Source organism: Gavia stellata, chromosome 4 (assembly GCF_030936135.1).
Source record: "Gavia stellata isolate bGavSte3 chromosome 4, bGavSte3.hap2, whole genome shotgun sequence".
NCBI lineage: Eukaryota > Metazoa > Chordata > Aves > Gaviiformes > Gaviidae > Gavia > Gavia stellata.
Genome location: NC_082597.1, coordinates 54686968 through 54713649, shown reverse-complemented (window position 1 = coordinate 54713649; position 26682 = coordinate 54686968). Strand labels below are relative to the sequence as shown.

The window sequence follows — 26682 nt, the reverse complement described above, 5'->3', positions numbered from 1 at the left end:
CCTGAATTGACAGTGCCTGTCTTTCACCTGCATTTAATAGTGAATTCCACCAAGGAGGGGTGCCACAACACTGTCCTTTCCAAGCAGCCTCTCCATCAGCACTGAAGCCTGGCTGCTCAGAGAAGTGAGCAGCCCACTCTTCCTCCCCACAACACTCCAGCACTTCTGCATGCTTTCTGCTCTCCACTCTTTCCTCTTTGTGTGCCAGTGCTCCCTGTGACTGCTGGTAAGAGGGAGGGAGCAATGTGACCAATCTACATATCCCCTCCCACTCCAGCCAGAACCATGTTTGGGACCTATGGAGGGACAAAGTGTCCTTGGGCATGTAGTGCATGCACAGCTGGTCTGCAATCCACCATGTCCCTGGCTGGTGACACCCCAGGCACCAATGTGACAGGCTTCTAGGTTCTTTTGGCTTGGCAGGCAACCCGTTTTCTTGCCACACAGGCAGTGATGGTGGCACGCAGACACAGTGTAGACTGGAATTCTGCCATCGCTGAGAGCCAAAGCATTGTGTCACACATCATTTGAAGGTGCTCTCATTAAGTTATGCTGCCTTGCCAGTTTTCCTCAGAGGTGTGGGGGTGAACCAGGTTCTGGCTCCAGATAAGGCTGTTTGTGCCATATTGCTAGAGCAGGAGTATCACAAGGTAACATTTGGGTGCCAGCAATATAGGCTGGCTGCCTTCTCGTAGAGGGGAGGAAAAAGATTTTGAAGAGTTGTTCAGTGTGTAAGGGTGCTGTGCTATAGCTTATGTTTTTTACAGTACATTCCTTGCAGCTGTGCAGTCCATGGACTGGTGCCAGAGAGGCATTGTCCCTGGTTAGGACGTCATCCAGACTGCCAGGGGCACTGGAAGGGCTGACTGGTGCCTGGATTTCCCCACAGTATACAAACGAGGCCAGTCAATCAGCACGCCTTCTATCAGACAGTTAGGAAGTCAGGAATCTGGCTTCACAGGCTCATGAGAGTATGTGTATACAGTGCGAGCACATTGAAGAAGAATATATTTCACCTATTTTGCCTGCAACTTGCCTTGTATGGTCTGGTACCAGAAAGAAGGGTTGGCTTCCATAAGAAGTGTATTAAGTCTAAATCTTGGTCTTCCTGACATAGTTTTTTTTCTGGTTTGGATACTGAAAATGCAATCAAGTTTTGGTTGATTCATGCATGAAATAAGGAGTAGAATAACAAGTTTAACTTTTGTGTGCTGTTTGACGTTAATCGTTCATAACATCTTACATTTAATTGTATGGTTAACAAGACTAGCACAGAAAGCCAGCACTGAGCAGCTAGGAGCAGGGATCAGCCTGTGTCCAGCTATATAGAGGTGGTAAGTAAAGAGAAACCAGCTGGGGTTTTGGGTTTACTCAAACTGCAATAGGAGACACCTACAAGAAAGGAAACAATAGCCCAAATTACCCAACACTGTTGAGAAAAGGGCCTGCTGATCAATAAGGTAAATATTTGAGTAATTCTGATATTAACTGTCAAGATCTAATGCACATTCATTTATATAAACATCTTAGTTGCAGAAAAGAAAAAGGAAAAAAGAAAGAAAAAAGAAAAAAAGAAAAAAAGAAAAAAACCCAACCAAACCTAAGTAGAGGCAAAGCTGTAATCTTTGCTTGTTTTATTAATTCTTTAGAAGAAAACAGGCCTTGACATGCTTGAGTACATGGAAAGGCTTTCAAGGGTTACCACTGTCAGCCACATCACTGGATGAGGACAGGAATGTTTGTTTGCGTTTGACACTAATGAAAAGAAAAGGTTCTTACACTTGAAAACTGTTAGGGTTTAGGTTTTTCTTTTTTTTTTTATTTTACAATATGTGCTTATTCTCCTAACATGGTGAATGGTCTTAGCTCTGGGGTTTTGATGGGTTTTTTTGTTACCTTCTTCTCCCTAGGGTAGCAGGATCACCTGGTTATGTTCTTTTCAGTGTTGAAGGAGACACTAGCTCTACTGGGCTAGTATCAGGGACACATGAGCCATAAGTCTGGGAGAGGACAAAGGAAGAATACAGAGTGTAGTAGTAGAACTTGTTTCTGCAGTTAGAAGTATCAGCATGGATCCGGAGTGGGGTGAAATGAATGGGCAATATGAGTGGGACAGCCTTGAGATTGTGCTGCCTTCTGAATTGCATTCCGGACAGAGGCTTATGATCATAGCACTGGAAGAACTGAGTAATTCACAGGAAACTTCCACCTGGGTCAATATCCCATCTGTGACAGAGGCCAGTAAAAAAAGAGTGTAAGAATATTAACTGATACCTCATCAAAATGATCCCTTAGGTCCTAGTGATTTGTAGGCTAGGGACTCACCGAGTCAGAGGGGATGTCTTTGAATTTGAGAGCCTTGAATGGATTTTTCTCCTGTGTGTTTATTGATTGCTTTCTCTGGACATAACATCTCTCATTTTTCATGCTTTAGGATGTGGGTTTAGCATGACAAATTATAAAAGGTGGAGGAATAGGTAGAGTGGGAGTGGTAGATGGACAAATGGGTGATGGACATGTATACTACATGGAGTATATCCCTTTCATAGAGGAGAATCTCATTTATATACAGTTAAGTGTCCTATGTTCCCGTGTGTGTGTGTGTTACAAAATAGTGCTGGAAAACATGCTTTCTATGGTGTAGATGAAATGGGACCAAGTGGCAACCAGCAAAGAGAGTGAACTGAACCACCCTTCCTGTAGCAGGAGAGAGGTGAAGAGAATATATTTGAAGCAGTAGTCATGACAAGTCATTTGAAAAAACAGAGAAAAGGAAATCAGGAGTCTTCAGGGCCAGACAGACACATTCCTATAGAAAATATCTCAGCCGAAAGATGCTGGGAAAGAATTACCTCGCCATTATATTTTTAGATCCCATCACTCACGCAGAGCTTCCCTCCTGGAGTCACTGTGACTGAGGCAGAACCAAATGCCAATGTCAGCAAGACAAAGGGTTGTCAGAGTTCACAAAGATTTCCCCGAGTCCTTCATTTTGAAGGGCTCTCCTCCATCTCTGTGTGGATAATGACATGTATACTCAGCCCTGATGAGCACAGGCAAGTTCTCCATATTGGAATTATTCTAGTCTCATAGCCCCAGTGGGCCCTAAGCTACAAAAAGGAGGATACAATGGTAGCCATCAGAAATGAGGTATGGGTTTAACAGTCATGATGACTGATTTTCAGAGTCGTGAAGTCATACTGAAATAACAAAGAGCAGTGTTGATACTGGGAATGTACACTGGTGAAAGGAAAACATTACATGAAAGAAGAGTATCTATCCACTCAGAATGATGTCAGGCCTTTGAAAACATGGAGGTACACATGTACATAGGTGATGTACCCATTTTTGTTGTGCATTTGACATACATGGCTAATTTTCATCCAGTTAGTCGCAGTGATCTAAAAGGAAATATAAAGCTTTTTGAATGTAACCAGGATGCCTGGAACTTAATATGAAGCAACACTCCAGACACAGGATAGAAAATAAAGGGTCTTCTCCAGTTCTGTGCTGAAAAAGTCCTTTGTGGACTCACCAGGGATGCTATATTCTGAAAGTCAGTCATAGCCAGCTTCTAGAAAAACATGCATGTTTGTTTCTGATCTGAGGTGAAGGCATAGACATGATTTTCCCGATGCTTCACAACATAAGCCAAATACGAGCATAAGGCCACAGAGGTGACATGTCAGTTCTTACATTTAGCAGCTGGTTCTCAAAACTGTCATCAAATCCTTGCGATGTGACCTCAGAACTAATGAGACATGGTCAGCATGACCTTAACAACTGTCCGCGGAGGCCTCAAGGCCGCTGGCTCCTGCGCAGTGGCGCGCTCGGCCCCTTAGAGGAGGAAAGTCTGTACGCCGTCGCCCAGCCCGGAGGGGAAGATGCCGGGAAACTGCGCTGCAGGGGCACCGGGGCTGGGGGACAGCGAGCGAGGCGGAGGCAGAGGCAGAGGCAGAGGCGGGAACTGGCGCGGCGAAGCTGGCCGGGGCCCCGGGGAGGTGCCCGAGAGCAGCGAAGGGCTAAGGCCTCCCCTCGCCGCGCCCTCGGAGGGGGCGGAGGCGCAGGCCCCGCCCCCGCCAGCCGTGCCCGCCCCTGCTTCCAATCAGGTCGGACTTCCCGCTATAAAGATCGCGGCGCGGGCAGCGACGGTTTACAGTTCGGAGCAGAGAAAAGGAGTGCAATGTCTGGTAGAGGCAAAGGCGGGAAGGGGCTCGGCAAGGGGGGCGCCAAGCGCCACCGCAAGGTGCTGCGCGACAACATCCAGGGCATCACCAAGCCGGCCATCCGCCGCCTGGCTCGGCGCGGCGGCGTGAAGCGCATCTCGGGGCTCATCTACGAGGAGACCCGCGGCGTGCTGAAGGTTTTCTTGGAGAATGTGATCCGCGACGCTGTCACTTACACGGAGCACGCCAAAAGAAAGACGGTCACGGCCATGGATGTAGTCTACGCCCTCAAGCGCCAGGGACGCACCCTCTACGGCTTCGGCGGCTAAAGCTTTTTGCTCCCAGACGATCTCGAGAACCCAAAGGCTCTTTTAAGAGCCACCCACTTTTTCGTTTGAGAGAGCTGTGTCATTGTGTTTGACTTTGCAGTTTTTGCTATGTTTCTGTTGTCTTTCACGCTTCTATTTTCCTTTCCCTATTCCTCCCCCCCCCCCCCCGTTTTTCTTGCTGAGCTGCAGCTAGACTGTCTAGCAGTTCGGCTCTGGGTTCCTTTCTAGCGCGCTGTTGCTGTATCAGGTCTTCCGAAAGCGACTGCCGGAAAAGAGGTGGCAGAAGAGCTTGCTAGGGCACTCTCTGCCCTGCACAGTGAGCAGCGTGCCAGTTTGTGACTCACTCCCGAGGCATTTACTGAAGTCCTGGAAACTTGCTGGGGCCTGAAAGGCAAGCCTAGTGCCTTCTCTCTCCAGCGGCTTTTTTTGGAAAACAACACGGGCCCAGGGGGAACAGTCCCCCTACCCTAACAAAATAAAGGAAAAAGGCGCAAAACCCGGCTCTGTTTCGCCAAGTTCTCTATCGCAGGGGGGCGGATCCTTCCTTTTCTCCTGCCCGCTCCTGCTTGAAGGGGGAAACGGCAGTGACTACACCGGGTTCGCTTCAGCCGGTGAGATATGGAAGGGGCCTCCTCGCTCTTGCGGGAGGAGGGCTGGCGCCCTCTGCAGCCGGGCCCCGTCTCCGGCGCCGAGCAAGTTAAGCGCCCTCGCTCTTTCAAAAAGCCCACGCGGGCAACGATTGGCTCCGGGCGACTCCGCGCTCGGCAGAGCCCGCGCTCTGCTCTGCAGGCGCGCGCCCCCGCCCCCACCGGGCACTGCCCAACTGGGGGAGTAGCAGTGCTCCGCCCGCCTGCTGGCCGGGGTGGAGGTGGGGGGCCCATGAGGAAAACACAGGCTTCCCAGCTGTGCCCGAGTTCTCCGGTGTAACTGGGCCGGGGCGGCTACAGAAGGGAGACCCCCTGCCTCTAACGAGCCACCTCTCCCGTAAGAAACGCACGCACACCATTCCCCTACAGCCTACTCAATAGCGCCTCAAGCTCCTTCTCGACGCTGTGGGTGGCTCTGAAAAGAGCCTTTGGGTTTCACTTCTGTGCTCAGGACGCTTCTCAGGGATCGATTTACTTGCTCTTAGCTTTGTGACTCTCAGTCTTCTTGGGCAGCAGCACGGCCTGGATGTTGGGCAGCACCCCGCCCTGCGCGATGGTCACCTTGCCCAGCAGCTTGTTGAGCTCCTCGTCGTTGCGGATGGCCAGCTGCAGGTGGCGGGGGATGATGCGCGTCTTCTTGTTGTCGCGGGCCGCGTTGCCCGCCAGCTCCAGGATCTCGGCCGTCAGGTACTCCAGCACGGCCGCCAGGTACACCGGGGCGCCGGCGCCCACCCGCTCCGCGTAGTTGCCCTTGCGCAGCAGCCGGTGCACGCGGCCCACGGGGAACTGCAGCCCGGCCCGCGACGAGCGCGACTTGGCCTTGGCCCGCGCCTTCCCGCCCTGCTTCCCGCGGCCGGACATCCTTAGTCAATAGCTCGCTCCGTACTAAACTCTTACTGCTACTGGAAAAAAAAGCAGGTGAGTTACCCGCGCCCTGAGGCCCGCCCTTATATCCCTTCCCTTTGCGCGGCCGGCGCCTCCTGATAGGCCGAGACGCCTACCGGGGAACGCGCACCCAATGGCGGAGCGAATCTCGTCCTGACCAATAGCGAGGGGCGCAGCCCTGAAAGTCCTCCGCCCGCGTTCTCGAGACGGCCAATGACGAGGCGGGAGGGGCGGGCTTCAGCGGACGGCTCCGCCCGGACGGAACGTCCACGCCCGCCGCCGCAGCCTGGACCCGCGGGGGTCGCGCTGCCCCGTATTTGCTTGTATTTCCTCTTTTTTTTTAAAATTGTTTTAAAGCAGCCGGGTCGGCAAAGCGCGGCTTGGGAGGGCGGAGTTGAGGAGGTAGGTAGAGGGGAAGAGAGAGGCAGCGTGTCTGTGTCGGTGAGCGGGAATAAAGAGGCGGGGGGTACCGGGAGAGGGGAAAGGCGGTACACCTCCCCCGCGTTGTTCCACGCTGGGTCTTTTCCCCGCGGGAAGATTTCGCCCCTTTCCAACACCAGGTCACCCCAAAGCTTTCCGACCCTCCAAAACGGTACACGCTTCCTTGCATCGGAAAACCACCACAGCTCACTCACTCCCTTCTGTCCCCCCCACGCCAAATGCACAGAGGGGAACACTAGTTGAACGCGGCCTCTGCACTCACTGCCAGATTACATCTAAGATTTAAGTTACAGCTTTTTCATCATTTATTAATCTGAATGTTTCAATAAAATTATTAGTAAAGTTTTGTAAATATTATTAAAATAAAATTATCAGTGTCACAGCTCTTTTTACTGAATATGGAGTGGCTCTTAAAAGAGCCTTTGTATCAGTTAAATTTTATCAAAATATATAGTAATGTTCTGAAACGGTTTATGCACGTTCACCCCGGATGCGCCGGGCCAGCTGGATGTCCTTGGGCATGATGGTGACGCGCTTGGCGTGGATGGCGCAGAGGTTGGTGTCCTCGAAGAGCCCCACCAGGTAGGCCTCGCTCGCCTCCTGCAGCGCCATCACGGCCGAGCTCTGGAAGCGCAGGTCGGTCTTGAAGTCCTGCGCGATTTCGCGCACCAGCCGCTGGAAGGGCAGCTTGCGGATCAGCAGCTCCGTCGACTTCTGGTAGCGCCGGATCTCGCGCAGCGCCACCGTGCCGGGCCGGTAGCGGTGCGGCTTCTTCACGCCGCCCGTGGCCGGCGCGCTCTTGCGGGCCGCCTTGGTGGCCAGCTGCTTGCGGGGCGCCTTCCCGCCCGTCGACTTACGCGCCGTCTGCTTCGTACGCGCCATCACTCTCAGAAGACGATAGATACTGATGACCCGAAGCACTAACATCCTGCCAGCATTCGAGGAGTATATATAGCCATAGTCCCTTCTCTGATAGGCGGATAGGTACACACTGACTCTCATTGGTGGATTCAAAGTTTAAAAATCCCGCCACTAGCAGGTACCGCCTACCTTTTGGGTCTTCGTTCTTGCTATATAATGTGTGCCGTCTAAAAAAGCCATTCTTTTGTCCCTGTATATTTTTTCCGCTTCTGGAAACCCTACATATATGATTGATATCGAAGTTTTTTTAGATTTTGTATGCGTTATTAATTAAGACTTGCTTTCTAAAAGCTTTTTTTTCCTTTCACTGATTTTTTTTAATAGAAATTTCCATGCAGAGCTAAAAAACATAAAATTTCTCTGGAAGATCTAGGAATTCTTATGTCAATATGTTGATATATAACAGAAACTTACAGAACATAAGAACAGAACAAAGGGAAACAAGATGGCAGTTGAAGAAAAAAAATACAGATTTATAAAAAATGAAATCTAGGATGTTAGATGTAATCTGGCAGTGAGTGCAGAGGCCGCGTTCAACTAGTGTTCCCCTCTGTGCATTTGGCGTGGGGGGGACAGAAGGGAGTGAGTGAGCTGTGGTGGTTTTCCGATGCAAGGAAGCGTGTACCGTTTTGGAGGGTCGGAAAGCTTTGGGGTGACCTGGTGTTGGAAAGGGGCGAAATCTTCCCGCGGGGAAAAGACCCAGCGTGGAACAACGCGGGGGAGGTGTACCGCCTTTCCCCTCTCCCGGTACCCCCCGCCTCTTTATTCCCGCTCACTGACACAGACACGCTGCCTCTCTCTTCCCCTCTACCTACCTCCTCAACTCCGCCCTCCCAAGCCGCGCTTTGCCGACCCGGCTGCTTTAAAACAATTTTAAAAAAAAAAGAGGAAATACAAGCAAATACGGGGCAGCGCGACCCCCGCGGGTCCAGGCTGCGGCGGCGGGCGTGAACGTTCCGTCCGGGCGGAGCCGTCCGCTGAAGCCCGCCCCTCCCGCCTCGTCATTGGCCGTCTCGAGAACGCGGGCGGAGGACTTTCAGGGCTGCGCCCCTCGCTATTGGTCAGGACGAGATTCGCTCCGCCATTGGGTGCGCGTTCCCCGGTAGGCGTCTCGGCCTATCAGGAGGCGCCGGCCGCGCAAAGGGAAGGGATATAAGGGCGGGCCTCAGGGCGCGGGTAACTCACCTGCTTTTTTTTCCAGTAGCAGTAAGAGTTTAGTACGGAGCGAGCTATTGACTGAGGATGTCCGGCCGCGGGAAGCAGGGCGGGAAGGCGCGGGCCAAGGCCAAGTCGCGCTCGTCGCGGGCCGGGCTGCAGTTCCCCGTGGGCCGCGTGCACCGGCTGCTGCGCAAGGGCAACTACGCGGAGCGGGTGGGCGCCGGCGCCCCGGTGTACCTGGCGGCCGTGCTGGAGTACCTGACGGCCGAGATCCTGGAGCTGGCGGGCAACGCGGCCCGCGACAACAAGAAGACGCGCATCATCCCCCGCCACCTGCAGCTGGCCATCCGCAACGACGAGGAGCTCAACAAGCTGCTGGGCAAGGTGACCATCGCGCAGGGCGGGGTGCTGCCCAACATCCAGGCCGTGCTGCTGCCCAAGAAGACTGAGAGTCACAAAGCTAAGAGCAAGTAAATCGATCCCTGAGAAGCGTCCTGAGCACAGAAGTGAAACCTAAAGGCTCTTTTCAGAGCCACCCACAGCGTCGAGAAGGAGCTTGAGGCGCTATTGAGTAGGCTGTAGGGGAATGGTGTGCGTGCGTTTCTTACGGGAGAGGTGGCTCGTTAGAGGCAGGGGGTCTCCCTTCTGTAGCCGCCCCGGCCCAGTTACACCGGAGAACTCGGGCACAGCTGGGAAGCCTGTGTTTTCCTCATGGGCCCCCCACCTCCGCCCCGGCCAGCCAGGCGGGCGGAGCACTGCTACTCCCCCAGTTGGGCGGTGCCCGGTGGGGGCGGGGGCGCGCGCCTGCAGAGCAGAGCGCGGGCTCTGCCGAGCGCGGAGTCGCCCGGAGCCAATCGTTGCCCGCGTGGGCTTTTTGAAAGAGCGAGGGCGCTTAACTTGCTCGGAGACGGGGCCCGGCTGCAGAGGGCGCCAGCCCTCCTCCCGCAAGAGCGAGGAGGCCCCTTCCATACCTCACCGGCTGAAGCGAACCCGGTGTAGTCACTGCCGTTTCCCCCTTCAAGCAGGAGCGGGCAGGAGAAAAGGAAGGATCCGCCCCCCTGCGATAGAGAACTTGGCGAGACAGAGCCGGGTTTTGCGCCTTTTTCCTTTATTTTGTTAGGGTAGGGGGACTGTTCCCCCTGGGCCCGTGTTGTTTTCCAAAAAAAGCCGCTGGAGAGAGAAGGCACTAGGCTTGCCTTTCAGGCCCCAGCAAGTTTCCAGGACTTCAGTAAATGCCTCGGGAGCGAGTCACAAACTGGCACGCTGCTCACTGTGCAGGGCAGAGAGTGCCCTGGCAAGCTCTTCTGCCACCTCTTTTCCGGTAGTCGCTTTCGGAAGACCTGATACAGCAACAGCGCGCTAGAAAGGAACCCAGAGCCGAACTGCTAGACAGTCTAGCTGCAGCTCAGCAAGAAAAACGGGGGGGGGGGGGGGGGGGAGGAGGAATAGGGAAAGGAAAATAGAAGCGTGAAAGACAACAGAAACATAGCAAAAACTGCAAAGTCAAACACAATGACACAGCTCTCTCAAACGAAAAAGTGGGTGGCTCTTAAAAGAGCCTTTGGGTTCTCGAGATCGTCTGGGAGCAAAAAGCTTTAGCCGCCGAAGCCGTAGAGGGTGCGTCCCTGGCGCTTGAGGGCGTAGACTACATCCATGGCCGTGACCGTCTTTCTTTTGGCGTGCTCCGTGTAAGTGACAGCGTCGCGGATCACATTCTCCAAGAAAACCTTCAGCACGCCGCGGGTCTCCTCGTAGATGAGCCCCGAGATGCGCTTCACGCCGCCGCGCCGAGCCAGGCGGCGGATGGCCGGCTTGGTGATGCCCTGGATGTTGTCGCGCAGCACCTTGCGGTGGCGCTTGGCGCCCCCCTTGCCGAGCCCCTTCCCGCCTTTGCCTCTACCAGACATTGCACTCCTTTTCTCTGCTCCGAACTGTAAACCGTCGCTGCCCGCGCCGCGATCTTTATAGCGGGAAGTCCGACCTGATTGGAAGCAGGGGCGGGCACGGCTGGCGGGGGCGGGGCCTGCGCCTCCGCCCCCTCCGAGGGCGCGGCGAGGGGAGGCCTTAGCCCTTCGCTGCTCTCGGGCACCTCCCCGGGGCCCCGGCCAGCTTCGCCGCGCCAGTTCCCGCCTCTGCCTCTGCCTCTGCCTCTGCCTCCGCCTCGCTCGCTGTCCCCCAGCCCCGGTGCCCCTGCAGCGCAGTTTCCCGGCATCTTCCCCTCCGGGCCGGGCGACGGCGTACAGACTTTCCTCCTCTAAGGGGCCGAGCGCGCCACTGCGCCCTACTTGCTCGGAGGGCGGCCGGGCCCCCTTTCAAGTGCCTCGGTGTGTCACGGCCCTGCGCGCCAATGCGCCGGGAGTCAGCTGTCCAGCGGTCCCCGCGGACCTTTCGAGCGGGTTGGTTCAGCACTTGCCCGGGACAACAGTGCCGAAAAGGGTTGGAGACACTTTCCTTGACTTTGCCGGTTTTATTCTCTCCTGCCATCTGCTGGTCATAATTTAATCTTCTTCAAACATTTTCTCATTACTTTTTCGACAAGATGACATAAGTGTTAGGAACATCTATTTGACTTCCAGTTTTTGTTGCTCTTTTTCATAGTGTTATCATGAATATTTTGAATATTACTGTAGTGCTATACGTGTAGCACAACATATTTATCTTTCGCATATAAATATTTGTGTATAAATTATGCTATTGCCTGCGAGTACTAATTATTTTCAAGAATGGGTGCAGATCTTATGGTTTGGTTTTGTTTTGTTTTCCTTTGTGCATAGCACTAAATCCTTGAATTCTTAATCTTTAGTTCTGCTGATGCTGTGTATTGTATACAAAGAATGAAAGTGACGGTACATTATAAACTACCTGAAACAGTTTGGGTTTACACTAAATATGATAATCAGAAGCAGTATGTCGTGTTTGTTTTCCTTTCTTCCTTTTGCCTTTTTTAGATGTAGTTTGGGGGCCTCCATATGCCCTGGAACTTTTTTAAATAGCATTCCATATGGAAAGAAATATAAATTGCCTAGAGGATAATGAACACTTGTTAATAATTTATAAAGGAATAGGCCAGCTATAGCAAATATGGTATTAAGTATCCATGAATATTCTGAAAGCACTTCTTACAGTTTTTTTTAATTCTGTTCCATGTTCTTTTAGGTTATCTCCATTTAAATTGTTCTTAAAATTTTCTTCTTAGCTTCTTACATACATAAATCATGAGACTAGAGAACACAGCTTGTGGGTTTGGTTTTTTAGGGGTTCTTTTGTTTGTTTTTCAGCAAATCAGCACAAAAATATTTTTATATGTGGATGAAATTCTGATTTATATGTTACAAACACAAATTTGACCTCTCTGTATTTCATCAGTGAGGACCAGCATTTAAGATCTGAAATGTGAGCATGTCAGCTGTAAACTGAATTTCAAAATTACTCCCAAATGCAACAAACAGTAGAAGTCACGTTGAAAGGGCTGCCCTGGTCTTTGTTCCTGTATATGCCCCTAAATGCTTTCAAATATGTGGAGCCTTAGAAAACAATGTTTTGTGCATGTCGTATTTGACACTTCTCTGAATTACATTTCCACTCAGTTATGACTCCTCTGATTATCTTTCCCCACTCTCTCTACTTCAGTACATGCTGAAGAATTCACCTGATAATCTCCTTATATTTGCAAGGGTTAAAATCCTGACAAAATAAAAAAGCGGCAGTGTTTAGGCTTCTGGGACAGACGGTCCCCTGAATTTTGGGGGTTTACTCAGGAATTCCAAGCACCAAAAACTGTGCGGAAGCTCTCTTGACAGCTTTGCCTGGTTCCACTGTCAGTTTGCAGCCATTAGGTTATAGGTAAATCGTTCTCTTGTGTTATGTAAATACTCAGTTAAAAGATTCATCACCGTGGTATTAAAGGACAAGAGGAGTTTCAAGAATTAAAGGAGGAATGTAAGTCTCTCTCTTACCAGAAGCAGCAATAGACATTTTATGTTAGCATAATAGAAAGTAAAAGAATAAAAGTCCTGTTATGTTCTTATGTTACAAATTTTTCTTTTCTCTTAATTTTCTTTTTTTTAATGTTAAAAATACAGCATTGATTTAATAGGCTTTGAAGCAGGCAGAGAGACATTCCTTTCAGTGTAGAAATACCTAGAGATTGGTCGAAAGTAGCCCTCAGAGTTTGGGCTGTTACACAGTAATAGGAATTAGGCTAGCTGCTATCCGTAGAGTTGGGGAACTCCATGTACTGCTTTTGCCACATGGAGGGAAAAAGAAAAATTCTAAGTGCATTAGAGGTTTCGCAAACATCTTTGACTTCCATCACTACTACACCAGAACTTTACCTGTTTGTGCCATATCTGGAGTTTCCAAAGGGCAATAACTGCCAGTTGCTTGTGGGCAAGAAAGCCCCATTCGCATCCTAACCCTGCAATTCTGCAAGGAGCTCTGATATGATCTTTAGAAAAAACCTGTAGCTCACCTCATTCTTCAATCAGCATTGGGAATCTGCAACCTGGAAAATTATTCTTTCTAGTCCATACTTATTACTAGATCTACACTGTTGACTAAACGTAAATTGTTCCTGCTTATCATTCTCATCCTTGTGCCGCTGAGCCAGATCCAGCAGCGGCCGTTAGGTCTAATGCTGTGTCAGAACCTGCTCTTGCTCCACAGGACAGAAAAAGAAAAATGAAAAGTTCCAATCCATTGGAACTTCTGCATGCTGAGCAGCAGGGTTTCCGTCCTCTCAAGAGTGCTAGTGGACAAAGGCTGGAAAACAGAGTAGTTTTCATCTGTATTTGAATGGTGTTTCTGTGGTTTAAAAAATAGTTCCATTTCCTGACAATGAGGTATGTCGAGTTGTATGAAAAAGAAAATTATTTTGACATGTCTTTGAAATGTGGAATACAGACTCTTCTGAACATTTTGTAGTCCACACCTCACCATGAGCTACAGCCTATATCCAGAAATTTGTCACCAGAATAAAATAAGATTGCCCTACATCCAAGCCAAGAGCCTTACCATTGTGGAAGCCACAATTCACGGTGAAAAAATTGGCTGCTATTCATTTGTGCATGGTGGTAATGAAACTACTGCATCAACATTTATTACAGGACATTTTCAATTTCCTAGTAGTTCAGGAAAATAAATGTCAGTAGGCGCAGAGGAAAACAATGGGAGCCTATGACTTCTTTAAGCAGAAGGAAGCAGGGAGTCATGATTTACTGAGCATTAGGACACCTGTGCTTGGCGTCAGCTTTGAAGGAGGGCATTAAAACACAGGGCAACAATCATTTGGGACTACCTACCCTGTTCTTCCTTGGAATAGGAGTAAGGGTAGACATCCAGTTTCAGTAAGCAAGCTGCATAAAGTTGAATTGATCCAAAGCAGGTGTGGGGTTTTGATGCAGAACCTGAATACATCACTTTCTCCTGTCAATGGTTCATTTTTTTTTCCTAGTAACCTCTTAAAGGAATTCTGGGTAGAATCTCCCCATAGGCCTGTGCTAATTTATAAAAGTGTTTATTTCCTGGAAGGAAAATAACAACATTTTAGTAAAATATTTCAGTATTTATTGACACTTGCTGATTCTAAAAATGAAGGAAAGGTGGATGGAGTGGCGATACCCAAATACAACTTCTGCCTGAAGAAATAATGGCATCTCAAAGCCTGGGGAAGCCTTCCTGCTGTACTTATGTAACTGCACCAAGTTCCTGTGTTGAGCACATGCTCTCTGCTTTGGGTTATATTCTACAGTGGCTGAAAAATTAAATTTTAGCCTACAGTGGCTGAGAAATTAAAGTTCACTTACTGGATTACAATCCAAATAGTTGGATAATTCTAGGATGTTATGCTTGAACATCCAAAAGCAAAATGTAACTGAATAAAAGTGCCCGAAGGAAGCAAATGATCTGCTAGTCGCTTCAACACTCAGATCTGCCCTTCCTGTCTTCTGGTTTATGTCCATCTTTGATTTGACCTACATTGTAGGGGAGATCATAATGTTTTTTTCCTATGAGAACCCACAGCCTGATACTACCAGTCTGTCTTTTCTTGGTCACGAATCTCTCACACAGTGGACAGGGATAAGCTCCAACGTACAGAAATATATCATACATGAAGCAATGACGGGCTTGAGAGATCAGAATGAAATCTCTAAACACTTTCCAGTTTCCAAGTAAGTCAAGAAACAAACATGACAATGAAAGAAAAAAAAATGAATGTTCTGTTTCTATTGCCAGAAATCTGAGTCCGTTTCTGCCTTAAAGAATTTAGGAGAAATAAAAAAAAAAATAATTACTATGAATCTTTTACAGACTAATAAGGATGACAATATTCCTTGTTGTACGAGTCCAGAGAATTGACAGAAAGATGCCATTAAATGCGAACAGCTTGAAACAAACAACCCACTTATATGCAGATATCAATGGACTAGAGAGTTACAAAATGTTAGCTCCACTGCCTCTGGGAGGACTTGAAATCTCCATTCTTTGTTACCGTGGGGTCACTATTATTAGTTTAGAAAAAAATCTTTTCCTCAGGGTGTCAGCAGTTCTGATACAGTGTTCAGTCACTGAGGACCTTAATCCTCCCCCATTATAGGAAATAACCATCACATAAAATGGGCATTAGAATTAGTTTCCAGTTTCTGTGTTTAATCAATACGCAATGCACAGTTCTGCGGTGTCACAATTTGCAGTTCTGTCATGCTCATTATCTCAGCCAGACCACCCAAAACACGTATTTACCTTCATTTTACAGGCTGAAGTGCATTCGCTGGGATACCTCACAAAGCTGTATTTATTCTCACATTTCACCTCCAAGCAGAGAAAAAAAAACAGTATGTTAAATTACTAGAATAACTCTAGTCCTTACTTTGATTGTAGCCCTTTAGCATTTTCAGCTAAACACGGGTAATCAGAAAAGAATATGATATTTCTCGAATGTCACATGGAGATTCAAGTCAGCGTATTTGTATATTTTCACAGTCCCAGCCAGCGGGAACTCTACGGTGTACCGTCATTTCATTCACCTTGTTGCACTTTCTTTTAATCCTGACTAGATCTGCTCACCCGTTTTTAGGAGCTGGTGATAGTCTGGTATCTACTGTATGAAACACAATATTATTGCAGGCAGACTGTTAACAGTTTCGTATCAAAAAGAAAGCAACATGCCATTGAAAACGAAGGAAGAAAGTGAGAAATCATCCGTTTTTTGGAATATGGAGCTGCCACTGACCGGGGAGGAATCCTCTTGAAAAGGTGTAAATTCTTATCTTACTTCTGAAAGGAGCAAGGCAGTGAATCACCAGATGCTGTTATCAAAGCAAAACACTTACAGCTTCAACATTCACTCATTAGAACAGAGAAATCAGTTTTGCATAATAAAGTGTTGTGATTACCGAACATACCCTCAAAGGACCGAATTTTCAGCTTTAACTCCCCTTCCAGTTCAAATGTCATTACACCCCAGATTATATTTCCCAATGATTTTTAACAAATTGCTATGCAAAGACAAGTACTTTTATACGCTTTAAGACTAAAATCAGATATATTGCAATTGCAACTATCCTGACTCCTGAATTTAACAAATGCGGGCGACTTCGTTAAGGTTACATTGAAAGTGCCATGACAGGAACATCAGCCTTCAGAGGGGCACGTCGGTGCTTTGTTCCACTGAAGTCCCTAAGCAAACGTAGAGTAACATCGGCTTTCACACACGCTGCTAGAGCACAAACGTCTCCCCAAAAGGCATTAGCTAAGGCGCCGTGGACGCTGAAGGGACACTAAAAGGGAGCATGTGATTTCGGAGGGAAGCGGCTCGGCCGAGACAGCCAGCTCTGCATCCGCGCCCGGCACCACGGCGCGAAGCTGTGTTACTTCCTAGGCTTTATTATCAATTTACCCTGAAACCAACCGCTCAAACCGCTCTGGTTTTTGCCCTTCTCTGGAGAGGACCTTCTAAAGCACAAGATTTCACGCCGGCTGTGTCCATTGAGCAGATGGTATAATTTTAATTTAAAAGATAAAACGAAAGTTTCTCTCTCCCGAGGTCCCTACAGCTCCACACCGCGGAGTTTCTGGGGTCGCTTTTCCCTCATTTCTGCGCCTTTCAGCGGGAAACTCCGTCAGCTGGTAGTCCAGACGCCCCCCTCCCCGCCCGGGAAGAAACGGGGTGAGTCGGCAGAAAATTTCGGGAGGAAAAAGCCCTTTTTGGACTGGGAAGAAACACAACGGGAGCGGGGGCGGGGCGGGATGGCCCGCACCAATCAGCGCGCGCGGTGCCGCTATAAATAGGCGGCGGCGTCCACAGCACCGCTATTGTTTGCGCTGACTCCGCAGAAAGTGCGATGGCTGAGACCGCCCCTGTTGCCGCGCCCGACGTCGCCGCCGCTGCTCCGGCGCCGGCCAAGGCTTCTGCTGCCAAGAAGCCGAAGAAGGCGGCGGGTGGCTCCAAAGCCCGCAAGCCGGCGGGCCCCAGCGTCACTGAGCTGATTACCAAGGCCGTGTCCGCCTCCAAGGAGCGCAAGGGGCTCTCTCTCGCCGCGCTCAAGAAGGCGCTGGCTGCCGGGGGCTATGATGTTGAAAAGAGTAACAGCCGCATCAAGCTGGGGCTCAAGAGTCTCGTCAGCAAGGGCACTCTGGTGCAGACCAAGGGCACTGGCGCCTCCGGCTCTTTCCGCCTCAACAAGAAGCCAGGAGAAGCGAAGGAAAAAGCCCCCAAGAAGCGGGTGGCCGCAGCCAAGCCCAAGAAGCCGGCGGCCAAGAAGCCCGCCAGCGCTGCCAAGAAGCCCAAGAAGGCGGTGACAGCGAAGAAGAGCCCCAAGAAGGCCAAGAAGCCGGCGGCCACCGCGGCCAAGAAAGCTGCCAAGAGCCCCAAGAAGGCGACTAAGGTTGCCAAGCCTAAAAAGGTGGCAGCAGCAGCGAAGAGCCCGGCCAAGGCAAAGGCAGTGAAGCCCAAAGCAGCCAAGCCCAAGGCAGCCAAGCCCAAAGCAGCCAAGGCGAAGAAGGCGGCGCCCAAGAGGAAATAAATTGTCCTAAAAAAATCCCGTCTGCCTTGCAGATAAACCCAACGGCTCTTTTAAGAGCCACCCAAGCTTTCCTAAAAAGGGCTGAAATACTTTATTGTACGTCTGTGTGTGCTCGCGCAGTTTTAACTTGCCTTCTTTCACACTGTTCTTGCTTAATCAAGGTTGATCCGCTAACAGCACGAAATTCCGTGCTCTTGTTCTCAGCAGGTGCTGGGCAGCACCACAGCAGTCTTCACCGCGGTACAGCTCATTTCGGCACCCCCCGCGGACGTGGGTACAAATAGCTTCCCGTTAGCCGCAAAAAATCGGTACGAGCCCAAAGTCCCTGTGGAAGTTGGGCAGCGCTCACGGCACCCCGGCTCTTGGCGGGGAGGAGTGTAGGCGGGTGCCGCGGCTCCCCGTAGCTTCTCTCCAATCAGCCGGGGAACGGAAAGCCGCGTTCGGAAGCGCTCCCGCCCGCCCCCTGGAGCTCTACCGATTTCGAAAAGCCCGCGCTGCAGAGAGATTGGCCGCGACTCTCGCGCTTTTCTGGTGCACAGCAGTTTTCGGGTTAAACAGGCCCTCCACTTTTTTTTTCCACTCGGCGGAAAAGGCTTACGAACTTCCTGGGTACGTGCTCGCCTCCTCTCCCCTCCCCTCCCCTCCCCTCCTATGGGCTTTTTCACGGCCGGTCCAGTTCTATGCCTTGCAAACTCGTCCCTTCCCTGTAAATCGTAGGGCGAGCGGGATCTGAGAGGCACGGCTGTTTCGAGCTGCCTTTTGAGCAGTGTTTGGTGCTGCCCGCTGGTCCTCCACTTCGGTGCTGAATCTCTTACGCCTTGGAGCTGCCGGGCTCGATTCTTGGCCGCGTGCTCATTTTGGCAGCGGAGGCAGCCGCTGGGCGCGGTAGGAACCCGCGGGGGTGGGAGCCTCCCGCCCGCCTCCCTCCGCCTGCCCTGCAGCCCCTTCCTTTTCCCAGTGACTCGACCGTACCCTCCTTCCGTCACCTTTGCTGTACTCAAGCGATACCCTTCGCTCCGCTTGGCTCTGCCTGGGCGCCAGCAGTGAGAAGCAGTCGGGGAGAAGGGCGGGGGGGAGAGGCTTTTTCCTCGCTTTAGTCGCAGTGCTGGTACCACCGCTTCCCCAGCGGGCAAGAGAAGGGTTGATCTCAAGTCTGTATCTGTTAACCTCGTATATCTGAAGGGATTAATCGGAAACGGGGTCCCTGCAGTTTGGAGGAGAAATGGTGGGATTGCGTTTCGCCGGTATTCGTGTTTTCGCAAACGGCACGTGATTTCGCTGTCCACGTCCTAAAGCCCTGTACTAGAAGACAAAGAAATACAGAACAGAGCCTCTATTTTTAAGCCCTGTTCCTGAAACGCTGTTCTTACTCTTCCTCTGCATTGCCTCTCAGGGTGCACCCGACTTTTCGGTCCTTGCTTGGGTTTATGACCTCTTCCTCTATGTAATGTACAAACCTGCATACACGTCCCACTTTTTTTCTGAGATTATCGGGCCCTTCATTCCGACAGCCCGGATTTCTGAGCCTACATGCCTGTGCCCCTGTTTGGGATGGAGATGTGCCGACCAGACTCTCATAGTTACCATAAGCGAAGGGTGTTGGGAGCCTCACCCACTAATTCTCAAAGGGTTTCACCCAACTACGTACACTGACCCGAGGAGAATGGGTCAACTCTGATTTTTCCAGCCCACTGCAACTAGTAGGAGGGGAGTAGATTTTGACTGGGTATGCTGCTGTACCAGATGTGATATTCATGCTTAATTTATTTCTTTTCTTGCCTGAAAAGGCAAAACCCAGTTACAGTAGCATAGGCAAAACTGTATCACACACATCCCTGCTAATTGAATTGACCTTGGCAGGATGGCCCTGGCATAAACATTTTGACCTCTGGAATGAATCAGGATAATGACAGCAGTTCACTCTTGGCCTGTTGCAACTTACCCTCCCTGCTCACTTTGGGGAGGCATCAGGGTGCTTCTTTCCCTTTTCTGAGATGTAAGAGGGAAAACTGAAATAATTATAGCTGTTTTTTAAGAAAATTCGGTTGGAGCAGTTACCCAATTAGGGTATTGCAGTAGTTGAGATTTAGAAAATTAGTGCGTTACTGAAGACAGGTGGTGGTGGAGAGCACTGACCTATGTACAATAATACCAGTCTAAAATACCTTTACAGGCAAAGAGTATACAGCTGTGGCTTCAGCTGAATAGACTTTCTAGTCCTTAGCTAGAGATAGCTGCCGAATAATGTAAGAGATTGTTCCACACTACAGAAAGGAAGCGTATGTGCATGAAGGAACACTGAATGGACTAGCTGTATAGGCTCCAGTGGATATACTGTCCAGTACAGGGACAAAATTAACATCAAACCAAAAAATCCTGTTAAATTTGTAAAGCTGATCTGGGCAGCATAGCATAGATACCTACTGGAAATTTTTTTTCCCAACTGAAAAAAAGGAGTGCAGTGACAAAGAGCAAGAGTGGCCTGAGAAAAATCAGCTTGCAGGGACAACTGTAATGTCATGTTTATGCCAATTGTACCACTGGCTTATCAGTCAGTACCCCTAGTTCATCATTTCTCATCCTCCTTCCTCCTCAGCCTGTGCAGTGCTAGCCCCATGGATGCCAGCTCATCTCAGCTACGGGAGCAGGTGTGCACAACTCCAGACTGATTCTCCCTCAGAAACAGCTTGTCTTAAATTACCGAGTCACTGCCACAGCGTCTGATCCCTCCTCTCTAGAATGTGTTGTCAAGACAAAACAAAGTCAACGGTGTGTCTGCTCCTGGGATCCCCATTCACTCTCCATACTCAATTTTTGACAGCTCTAGCTTTGGAGTTGTGTTTTATTTTGATTTTCACTTGCAGATTGTTTTTTGTGATCTCTTTGCACTTCCATTGCCTTGCGAGCTTTGTTCATCAGTCCTGCAGGCCTCCTGCTGGAACATCCGTGAAACCCCAGTGCTTGGTTTTGCCAAGGAGTGCAGGGTTTGCTTTTCAATGGTTTCAGGAATGGGCTGCCAGGAGCTGTGAAAGAATGAAATGTAGAAAAATAATAATAGGATTATTGTTCTCCTCAAACACTGAAAACAATAAAAATAAACAAAGCATAGGTCAGGACGTGCACTAGCCGTAAAAAAAGGAGTTCCTGTTGCTCTTTCAGCAACCAGTGTGTGCTGGTACTAGTCAACCAAGGCTGTATATACCGGGTCTGCATACTGCGTATTCATGCTCAGTTGTATGTAACTGCCATACTAAAAATCTGCATTGCTATTGCCACTGCCACTGCAATGGCAATGGCAATTTTGCTGCATCTTCCCCGCTTCACAGTTTTCTCAGTTCACAGAGCTCTGTGCCCATTCCCTGGTTGCCTGCTGTTGGCCACCTTGTTCTTAACTCCTTAAATATTTTTCTCCTTCTTTCAGAGAGAACACTTTACTATCACCAGCATCTCTCTCCTGTCAGGACCAGATCTAGTAAGGATGGAGTTCGTGTGCTCTTGAGGCAGGAGACTCCTTTCATTAAACGGGGGTTTGTTTCAGACATATGTTCTCTTCTCCAGTATTGAAGAAAAGCTGACTAAGTATTCCATGTGACAGCTATCCCAACAATCCTAGTTGCTTGGGCAAGAAAAGCAAGCTACATAAGGGCAACAAAGAATCTTTTTTTTTTTTTTTTTCTCAGAAAGGAAGATTAAAGAAAATGTGTCCCCTGCCTCTGATAAATAAGACAGGAGATCTAGTGACAACTGACATAGAGAAGACTGAGGTACTCAACGATTTTTTTGCCTCAGTTTTCACCGGCAATCTTCCCATATCTCTCAAATTCCTAAACTTCAAGGCAGGGACTGGGGGAAAGAAGTCCCTCCCGTCACAGAAGATCAGGTTGGAGACCATCTGAGGACCATGAACATACACAAGTCCATGGGACCCAACGAGATGCTTCCCAGTTTCCTGAGGGAATTGGCAGAAGTAGTTGCTGAGCCACTCTCCACAATATTTGAAAAGTCATGTCAGTCAGATGAAGTTCCCAGTGATTGGAGAAAAGGGACTATCACACACATTTTTAAACAGGGTAGTAAAGAGGACCCTGGGAACTACCAACTAGTCATCCTCACCTGAGTACCCAGTAAGATCATGGAACAGATCCTCCTGGAAGTTATGTCGAAGCACACGGCAGATAGGGAGGTGACTAGAGACAGTCAACATGGCTTCACCCAGGACAAATCCCACCTGACTAATCTAGTGGCCTCCTACAATGGAGTGACTGCATCAGTGGACAAGGGAAGAGCAACTGATGTCATTTACCTGGACTTCTTTAAGGCCTTGACACAGTTCCCCACAACATTCTTACCTCTAAATTGGAGAACTGTGGATTTGATGGGTGGATTGTTAAATGGATAAGGAATTGGCTGGATAGCTGTATCCAAAGAATTACAGACAACAGCTCAATGTCTAAATGGAAACCAGTAGCGAGTGGTGATCCCCAGGGGTCTGTACTAGGACAAATACTGTGTAGTATCTCCATCAATGACATAGATAGTGGGATGGAGTGCACCCTCAGCAAGTCCGTGTATGACACCAGCCTGAGTGGTGCAGTTGATACACTAGAGGGAAGGGATGCCATACAGAGGGACATTGACAAGCTCGAGGAGTGAGCCCATGTGAACCCTATGAAGGGCCAGAAAACCAATCAAGGCTGGAACACCTGTCCCATAAAGAAAAGCTGAGTTGGGGTTGTTCAGCCTGGAGAAGAGAAGGCTGCGGCGAGACCTTATTGTGGTCTTTCAATATAGGAAGGGAGCTTATAAGAAAGATGGAGAAAGACTTTTCAAAGAGGGTAGATTTAGATTGGGCATAAGGAAGAAATTTTTTATAATGAAGGTAGTGGGACACTGGACCAGGTTGCACAGAGAAGTTGTGGATGCCCCATCCCTGGAAGTGTTCAAGGTCAGGTTGGACAGGGCTTTCACTTGATCTAGTGAAGGATGTCCTTACCCACAGCAGGGGGGTTAGTCTAGATGATCTTTGAACGTCCCTTCCAATGCAAATAATTCTATGAATCTTAGCAACTTCCCAGAAGATGTTACATTTCCATCTTAAGTTACAGTTACTTAAGTTACAGTTTAATTTTATCAGACAGACCCAATAGAGCAGACGAAAACTGATGTACAATTTGGAATCCCCTGGGAGGGAAAAGAGGGAACTCAGCTCCAACCTTTTTTCACTTTATTAGGTTAATTTCTGTCATTACTTAAAAAACAGTGCTATGAGCAGGTATGTATTTATTTATTTAAAAAAAAATCCATTTCCAAATGGGTTCTGACATTTTGGTAAGGAGACCATAGAGACAAGGAAAGAGACAGTAAGAGGTGGGAGGAAATTACTTACATATAGTCACAGATTCCTGAGCAGAAGCAGCTCACTATAGAGCAGGGTTATAGCATGAAGCTCTAACTTAATTTTATCACACAAAAAAAAGCAGAAACAAAAATTCAGCTTTTCAGAGCTGGACAACTCATCAGGAAGTGCATGGGGAGGTGACACGGTGAAGCCCAGGATTGTCAGGTAACCTCATGGCAGGGGTCTGCAAGTGGTAATAACTCCCGGGGAGGCTGTGATACGGTCAGATGCCCAAGGACTGAGCAGACTGAAGAACTGGATTTTCATGGCTGAGTGGGTTCAGGGAGCTCTGCATCAGGTAGTACTAAACTACCCTGTTAGTAACGTCCTGGGGACTTGCCTATGTACTCAGAGAATGATAAAGCCTGCAGGATATGTTACATCAAGTGTCTTTCCTTTACAGTGCAGGATACAGCTACCTTGCTCTTGAAATCTGGGAATGACAGAGGACCTGACTACAGAGTGCCTAGTTTCTTACAGTGGCCTGATCTCCCGCAACAGTCCAGTCACGGTCCCTGAACTTCCCTTCCTGGAAGAAGCAAACTGGCCTTAGGAAAGGGAACAACATGGTCTTAGCTATGGCATCCCCACTGTACGCCAGAATGATCTCCATACCCCAACCTAGGATACTGTCAAGTTCCTTGTGGAACAGGACATTTGTTACTGGTTTAGGCCTCCTTTCAGAGTCTTGGTATTTGTCTTGCCCCATTTGGGTTTCGTTTGGGCCTATGCTGAAAAGTTTGTGCATGAACAACATGGCAGACTGCATTATTTTCATCTGCCAGTGAGGGGTCATTGGAACAGTGTCTTCCCTGCTAGCACATGCAACATCTCTATCCATGGCCTATTTGGGCAAGTACAGCAGCAAAACCAAAAAAGCAAGAAAGTACAGCAGGCCTTGATTTAGGGAAGGCTAGTGATAAAAGGCATGAAGCAAGGCAAAAAAAAACCCCGGAAGATCTCTAGGGCAATAAGACTCTAGCATAGACACCACGATCTTAAGGGCTGCTCATATAGAGTGAATTTGTCAAATTTTTTTTTTTAATCATTGCTGTGAGTTCAATCCAAAGCATTGCAAAGTATCTGTAGTGGTTTTGATTTAGAACTCGACGTGTAAATTGCCTTGTTAAACATAATCTCCAAGTTCACACTGAAGCTAGCAAAATTGTCTGAAGAGTCAATTACCCATTAAAAGAAATTGTTCCAATTAGCAAATTCCAGAAAACACTACATCATGTGTGAAATTTCTATGGCAGAGGTTGAAAAATAGCCAAGACTGTTTATCTTTAGATTATTATGAGTTTTTTTGTTTGTTTATTTCTATTCAGGCAGGCCTTACAAAGCTATTTTTACGTTTTACTCAGACATTGAAAAAATAATATTATGGGCAGAGGCTGAATTTTGTTGAAACCCACGGGTTTCATCCTAATCCTTTATCAAAGGTAAGAATCAATGTATTTTTATGACCAAAGAAAGCTAATTGTAAGGGGTTTTTTTAAGGGCAGAAGGTGTGTACAGAGGTATTCTGGAAGCCTTGCAAGAGAAAAATATGAAGTAACCAGGTAGGAAATTTAATTTCATATACTTCATTTAACATGTGTTTACTTGAAAGTTGCTTCTCCTCAGGGTAAGAATTTGGCTCTGAGTAATCTGACTGCATTTCTTAGAGCTTGTACACCTCTATTGCCATTTTCTCTAATTGCAGTAAAGACAATTCCTGTAAGGAGTCCTGAGACAGCCTTCTCCAAACGATGGAATGAATTCTGAATTCTGATTTTGATATTGAGTTTTGAGGTCAAAAGGCTCATTGAAAAAGCTCAGTGTCTGGAGGAGGGAAACCTCTTGGCATTGTTTAATTACTTTCAAGTCAATAGGGCCTAGTATGTTGATGTAAATAGAGAATTGTGATGTCATTGCAACTACTGAAATGACCTAGAAAAACCCACAGGAAAACAATTGTGATCAAAAGAAATAGGAATATTTGGCATCTTGTATAACATCAAACCCTCCAAGTCTTTTTAGTGTGATATATACTATAGTTGCCAGGATCAGAGAAAAGTAAGAAAAAAAAGGTAAGAAAATAAATTTACATCCTCAGAAGAGGTGACAGGAAGGGGCAGTCCTCTGCTGCCACAAGCAATCAAATCATATAATATTAATAAACCTGAACTATTTTTTTTTATTACTAAAAAAATCTTACCTTATTTTTTTCTTTGAATCCTCAACAAGTCAGCTAGTTGGACCCCAGCAGCAGAGTGTTGCTGGCCTGAGGTGTTTCCTGGTGATGGCTGAAGATCGGTTTCCTGCAGCTGAGGGAGCTGAGCCCTGGCCCTGCAGCAGCCAGATAGCCAACGTGTGTCCAGTGGCATGTGCAAACAGCAGGACCACAGGAAATAATAAACATTCATTCAAAAGCTAGCGGGGGTTACTCATTATATGTCTGTGAATACTTTTACACAAGGTCTCACCACATTCTGCCTGGTGTGGTGGAAGGTTAGTTTCAAGCCAGATATATTATACCAAACCCAAAAATCCAACACAACAGCCAAGCAGTGGAGGGGGCGGGCGGCTGTGAAATCCGACGATGAAAATGCCACAATGGAGACTGATTATTGAATAATGTAATATTGTATCTTTATGTAAGGATAGATTATATAAAGCTGTTCTTCTTGAAAGAGAAAAAAACCCAAACCAAAATAAAGTCCATGAGAGGGCAGCAAACGCTCAATACTGGAAATATTTTTTTCACCCTGATCATTTTTAGGTCGAAAGCCAGCTGCCGAATGTCTGTTGCTGCGATTTTTGTTAAATACTGTCTCGTGTTTTCAACAGTAAAACCTCAGAAAATTTTCCTCCCCGAAAGAAAGCAAAACCAGAGCTGAACACCTTCCCCTGAAGGACAAACCCCCCCTTTTACATATTTAATTTTTCAATTTCCCTGAAAAATAGCAACGTTATTGTCTGTGCCACCACAAGAATGGAAGGTGCTGTAAAAGTATTTGTCCAAAACAACCGTTTTACCTTAAAAAAATGAAAGTGGAACACGTAAGTGTTGAACACCCTATTAGTGTACTTTTACTAGTAAACTCTCCTTGAGAAAACCTTCAGAAAGGGCGAAAGTGGAGATGAGAAAGAAATTCAAGGAAGGGTAGAATTTCTCAGAAACAGGATCGGACAGATTTTGCTGCAAGATGCTCCATTAAAAAAACATGAGGAGCAGCTGTTTAAAACACTGAAGCCACACGTGAGAATCAATGTAACCAGGTGAAACTGCAATACATAAAACATACATGTATTTTAAAATAACAATTATAGTAAAAAACTAAAGAGTAATTTAAGAAATTCAGTAACTGGGGTACCTTTCTTTTCTGATTGAGGTTTGGTTTCGAAATGATCACGACATATCAAAGATTTTAAAAAATATCTCAACTATTATACACACAGACCCAATGTCTTTGCTATCTGAAAAAAACGAATGTACTGGAAAAGGGCAGCAACACCGAATGGCTTCTGCCGCGGGAAGGCAAAGTCACACGAAACCCGCAATTTTCGGCTAGCGGGGCGCGCGATAGGGAAAGCGAGGAGAACCGGCGGGAGCGAGCCCCAAGTCCCGCCCCTCCTCTCTGCAGTCCCCAACCAGGTCGGCTCCCACCACATAAAGGCCGCCGCGCCGCTTTTTTCTTACTACACTCATTGCCGGCGGTTAGCAGTACC

General features: G+C 48.1%; 6 protein-coding genes across 6 annotated transcripts in view; 3 read left to right on the top strand and 3 right to left on the bottom strand.

Annotated features, from left to right (window-relative positions):
* Nucleotides 1-4748, top strand: part of LOC132316987 (histone H3-like) — a 42807-nt gene extending 38059 nt beyond the window's left edge. The window contains exon 2 of the mRNA XM_059817337.1: nucleotides 4172-4748. Coding sequence (XP_059673320.1) covers nucleotides 4172-4495 — 324 coding nt within the window. The 3' untranslated portion in view covers nucleotides 4496-4748. The remainder of the gene's footprint in view (nucleotides 1-4171) is intronic.
* Nucleotides 4749-5613: 865 nt separating this feature from the next.
* On the bottom strand, nucleotides 5614-6003 carry LOC132316992 (histone H2A type 2-C). The gene has a single exon (XM_059817346.1). The coding sequence runs from the start codon at nucleotides 6001-6003 to the stop codon at nucleotides 5614-5616; it is 390 nt and encodes a 129-aa protein (XP_059673329.1).
* A 936-nt stretch (nucleotides 6004-6939) lies between these two features.
* LOC132316995 (histone H3) lies at nucleotides 6940-7356 on the bottom strand. Its single transcript, XM_059817349.1, has one exon. It carries the CDS (start codon nucleotides 7348-7350, stop codon nucleotides 6940-6942), a length of 411 nt encoding a protein of 136 aa, XP_059673332.1. The 5' UTR covers nucleotides 7351-7356.
* Nucleotides 7357-8631: 1275 nt separating this feature from the next.
* On the top strand, nucleotides 8632-9021 carry LOC132316951 (histone H2A type 2-C). Its single transcript, XM_059817049.1, has one exon. The coding sequence runs from the start codon at nucleotides 8632-8634 to the stop codon at nucleotides 9019-9021; it is 390 nt and encodes a 129-aa protein (XP_059673032.1).
* Nucleotides 9022-9972: 951 nt separating this feature from the next.
* On the bottom strand, nucleotides 9973-11031 carry LOC132316944 (histone H4-like). The gene is made up of 2 exons (XM_059816966.1): nucleotides 11010-11031; nucleotides 9973-10441 (listed from the first exon to the last, which is right to left on the bottom strand). Exons 1-2 carry the CDS (start codon nucleotides 11029-11031, stop codon nucleotides 10143-10145), a joined length of 321 nt encoding a protein of 106 aa, XP_059672949.1. The 3' UTR covers nucleotides 9973-10142.
* A 5858-nt stretch (nucleotides 11032-16889) lies between these two features.
* LOC132316939 (histone H1.03-like) lies at nucleotides 16890-17570 on the top strand. Its single transcript, XM_059816957.1, has one exon. The coding sequence runs from the start codon at nucleotides 16890-16892 to the stop codon at nucleotides 17568-17570; it is 681 nt and encodes a 226-aa protein (XP_059672940.1).
* Nucleotides 17571-26682: the final 9112 nt, after the last annotated feature.